Genomic DNA, 383 nt, shown 5'->3' with positions numbered 1-383 from the left:
CGCGGAGAGGGGGCGGAAGGCCGGCGCGCCCTGTCGGCCCCTTCGGCCCCTCCTGCCGCGCGCTCCAGGATCGCGCCGCCGGGAAACGGCAGCTCAGCCCGCAGCCGCTTCCTCAGTTCAAAACCGCCTCCCGACGCGCTCTGCGGCCCGCCGCCAGCCCCGACCGTGAGGCCGCGGCGGACGCCATTTTGACTGAGGGCAAGACCCAGCCCCGACGCTTGCGGCCACATCGCTTCTCGCGGGGCGCCGCTCCGCCTGCTCGCGGTCCCCCGAGTTTCCGCCCGCAGTGAGCATGGTGGGGCCGTCTCCGCCCTGACGCCGGGACGCCGCACGCACCTCGGGGCGCGGCCTGCGGGCGGGTTCGGGCCCCAGGAGCGTGTGGA

At 76.2% G+C, this 383-nt stretch overlaps 1 protein-coding gene across 1 annotated transcript in view; it reads left to right on the top strand.

Annotated features, from left to right (window-relative positions):
* The window catches only part of DARS2 (aspartyl-tRNA synthetase 2, mitochondrial), a 36645-nt gene that overhangs the window by 1912 nt on the left and 34350 nt on the right, over positions 1-383 (top strand). Inside the window, exon 3 of the mRNA XM_021711304.1 lies at positions 8-273. Within this exon, the coding sequence (XP_021566979.1) occupies positions 8-273 (266 nt within the window). The remainder of the gene's footprint in view (positions 1-7; positions 274-383) is intronic.

The sequence above is a fragment of the Carlito syrichta genome, unplaced genomic scaffold, assembly GCF_000164805.1.
Source record: "Carlito syrichta isolate Samal-C Ts95f unplaced genomic scaffold, Tarsius_syrichta-2.0.1 Scaffold302029, whole genome shotgun sequence".
NCBI classification, from domain to species: domain Eukaryota; kingdom Metazoa; phylum Chordata; class Mammalia; order Primates; family Tarsiidae; genus Carlito; species Carlito syrichta.
This window is presented reverse-complemented; position numbering and strand designations above follow the sequence as displayed.